The sequence below is a fragment of the Vigna unguiculata genome, chromosome 7 (genome assembly GCF_037176805.1).
Source record: "Vigna unguiculata cultivar grain cowpea cultivar isolate G323 ecotype 2 chromosome 7, ASM3717680v1, whole genome shotgun sequence".
Taxonomy (NCBI): domain Eukaryota; kingdom Viridiplantae; phylum Streptophyta; class Magnoliopsida; order Fabales; family Fabaceae; genus Vigna; species Vigna unguiculata.
Window position 1 is genome coordinate 12,061,646 of NC_140798.1, and position 1,960 is coordinate 12,063,605.

Here is a 1,960-nt window from a genome sequence, read left to right on the forward strand (position 1 = left end):
CCTTAAAATCTAAGGGTAAAGAATGAAACAGTCAGGCTCAAATAAGGTAACAAAAAACAATATATATCTTGTAATGGGGTCTAGTTAGAAAGAATATTGGTTTTTCCAGGAATTCAAAAGCACCATTAAGCCTAAGAGAACAAACACATGTGGATGTTTGTATAAATATGCTACATTTTTTCCTCTCTTTTCTATCACATAAAAATGTTATCTTTCCTCTATATTTTTTATTGGGTTGGGTTTTTACAAAAACCTACCCCAAACTTATTCACTTTCTTGGGATAGGAAAAACCCTACCCAAACTTATTCAATCCCATACCATGATATGTGCTAGGGTGTTTACACCCTACCCCAAACTGATCTCATCTCATACCTTTATTCCACTCAACATGCACCTGTTCTTTGTTCTAAGGTGTGGGACAAGATATATTTTCCTTAAAATCTAAGGGTAAAGAATGAAACAGTCAGGCTCAAATAAGGTAACAAAAAAAAAACTTTTGGGTTGGCTATTTGGCTAAGTAGCTTAAACATACCAAACAATGCCTTTATCCTTTCTAACAAATTATGTGATTTCATTAACAAGATTCAGGAAAAAATCAATTTCATAGCAATAACTACTCCCCTTACAGCTCTTTATACAAAAGCTCACAATATTTAAAAATTTTCATAAAGTTTGGTCTTACTCTCATGTTTGAAAAAACACTAACTATCATATCATCATACCAAACTATCTTTCACTCAGCATATCACAAAATATTTCAATCAATAAGCACAATCAGGATGTAAAACAGTCAATGCTTCATGTGTATTTGATTTTAATTGATCATTACAGTAGTTGACAATGCACATTGAGAACATGGTTAACTTAAGATGAAGCTTAAGATAATGGCATACATATGCAAACAGAAATACAATTCAAAAACAAAAGACAATAATTATATGCAAAATTAAAATGTTAGGTTGCATCCAGTAAGCTCTAGTTTAACGTCTGATAGCTTAACCCTTCTTCTTCTCTGGAGGAGGGCCCTTTTCTTCTTCCTTCATTTGTTGTAGAGAAAAAGAACTAGAACAATTTTTCAACAGCTTAGAAACTTATTTTGGCTTACTCTTCATAAGCAAGATTTCCTTAACAACATTAATATCCTTTGGTTCCATATTGTGAATTCCTTCAGACATTTTGAAGTTTACCTCCTCTTTTTAATCTCTAATTTTTAGCTTGCCGCCATAACTTTGGCGGTTTTCATGAATGGTTTTCTAAGAATGAGAGGAACCTCAATATCTTCCTCCATATCAAGTATGACGAAATCCATTGGAAAAGTGAACTTGTCTACTTTCACAAGTACATCCTCAACGACTCCATTTAAGCATTTGATTGATCGATCCACAAGTTGTAAAGTCATCCTTGTTGGTTTGACTTCAAGATCCACAATTTTCTTGAGCATAGATAAAAGCATCAAATTAATGCTCGCTCCCAAGTCGATCAGTGCTTTCCCAATAGCTAAATTTCCAATTGTGCAAAGAATAGTGAAGCTACCAGGATCTTTGAACTTTAGAAGGAGATTCTTTTGAATGATGGCACTACAGTTTCCTTGGACTTCAATGATGTCTTCCTCAATATACTTTCTCTTCTTGCTAAGGAAATCTTTCAAAAATTTTGTGTACGCTGGCATTTGTTGTATTGCTTCAGAGAGAGGAATTTTGACTTCAAATTGCTTGAAGATCTCCATGAGTAGAGCCAAATGCTTCTCCTTATCTTTCTTGGATGGTACTAGAGGATATGGAAGGATTTTCTCCACACTTTCTTCTTTTCTTTTCTCAATTTTCTCATATCTTTTTCATTTTCTATTTTTCCCTTTCCATCTTTATGCTCTCCATTGTTCTTTTCATCCTCTCATTTTTCATACATATTCCTACTTCGCGTTATAATAGCATTAAAATGATCTTTTGAGTTTACCTCTGT

The 1,960-nt window shown here is 33.5% G+C and overlaps 1 protein-coding gene across 1 annotated transcript; it reads right to left on the minus strand.

Moving 5' to 3' along the window:
* Positions 1-1,211: 1,211 nt before the first annotated feature.
* LOC114191167 (uncharacterized) lies at positions 1,212-1,727 on the minus strand. Its single transcript, XM_028080349.1, has one exon. It carries the CDS (start codon positions 1,725-1,727, stop codon positions 1,212-1,214), a length of 516 nt encoding a protein of 171 aa, XP_027936150.1.
* Positions 1,728-1,960: the final 233 nt, after the last annotated feature.

Excerpts from the sequence above, each read along its gene's own strand:
- LOC114191167 (XM_028080349.1), bottom strand. The coding sequence starts at position 1,727 with ATGGAGATCTTCAAGCAATTTGAAGTCAAAATTCCTCTCTCTGAAGCA.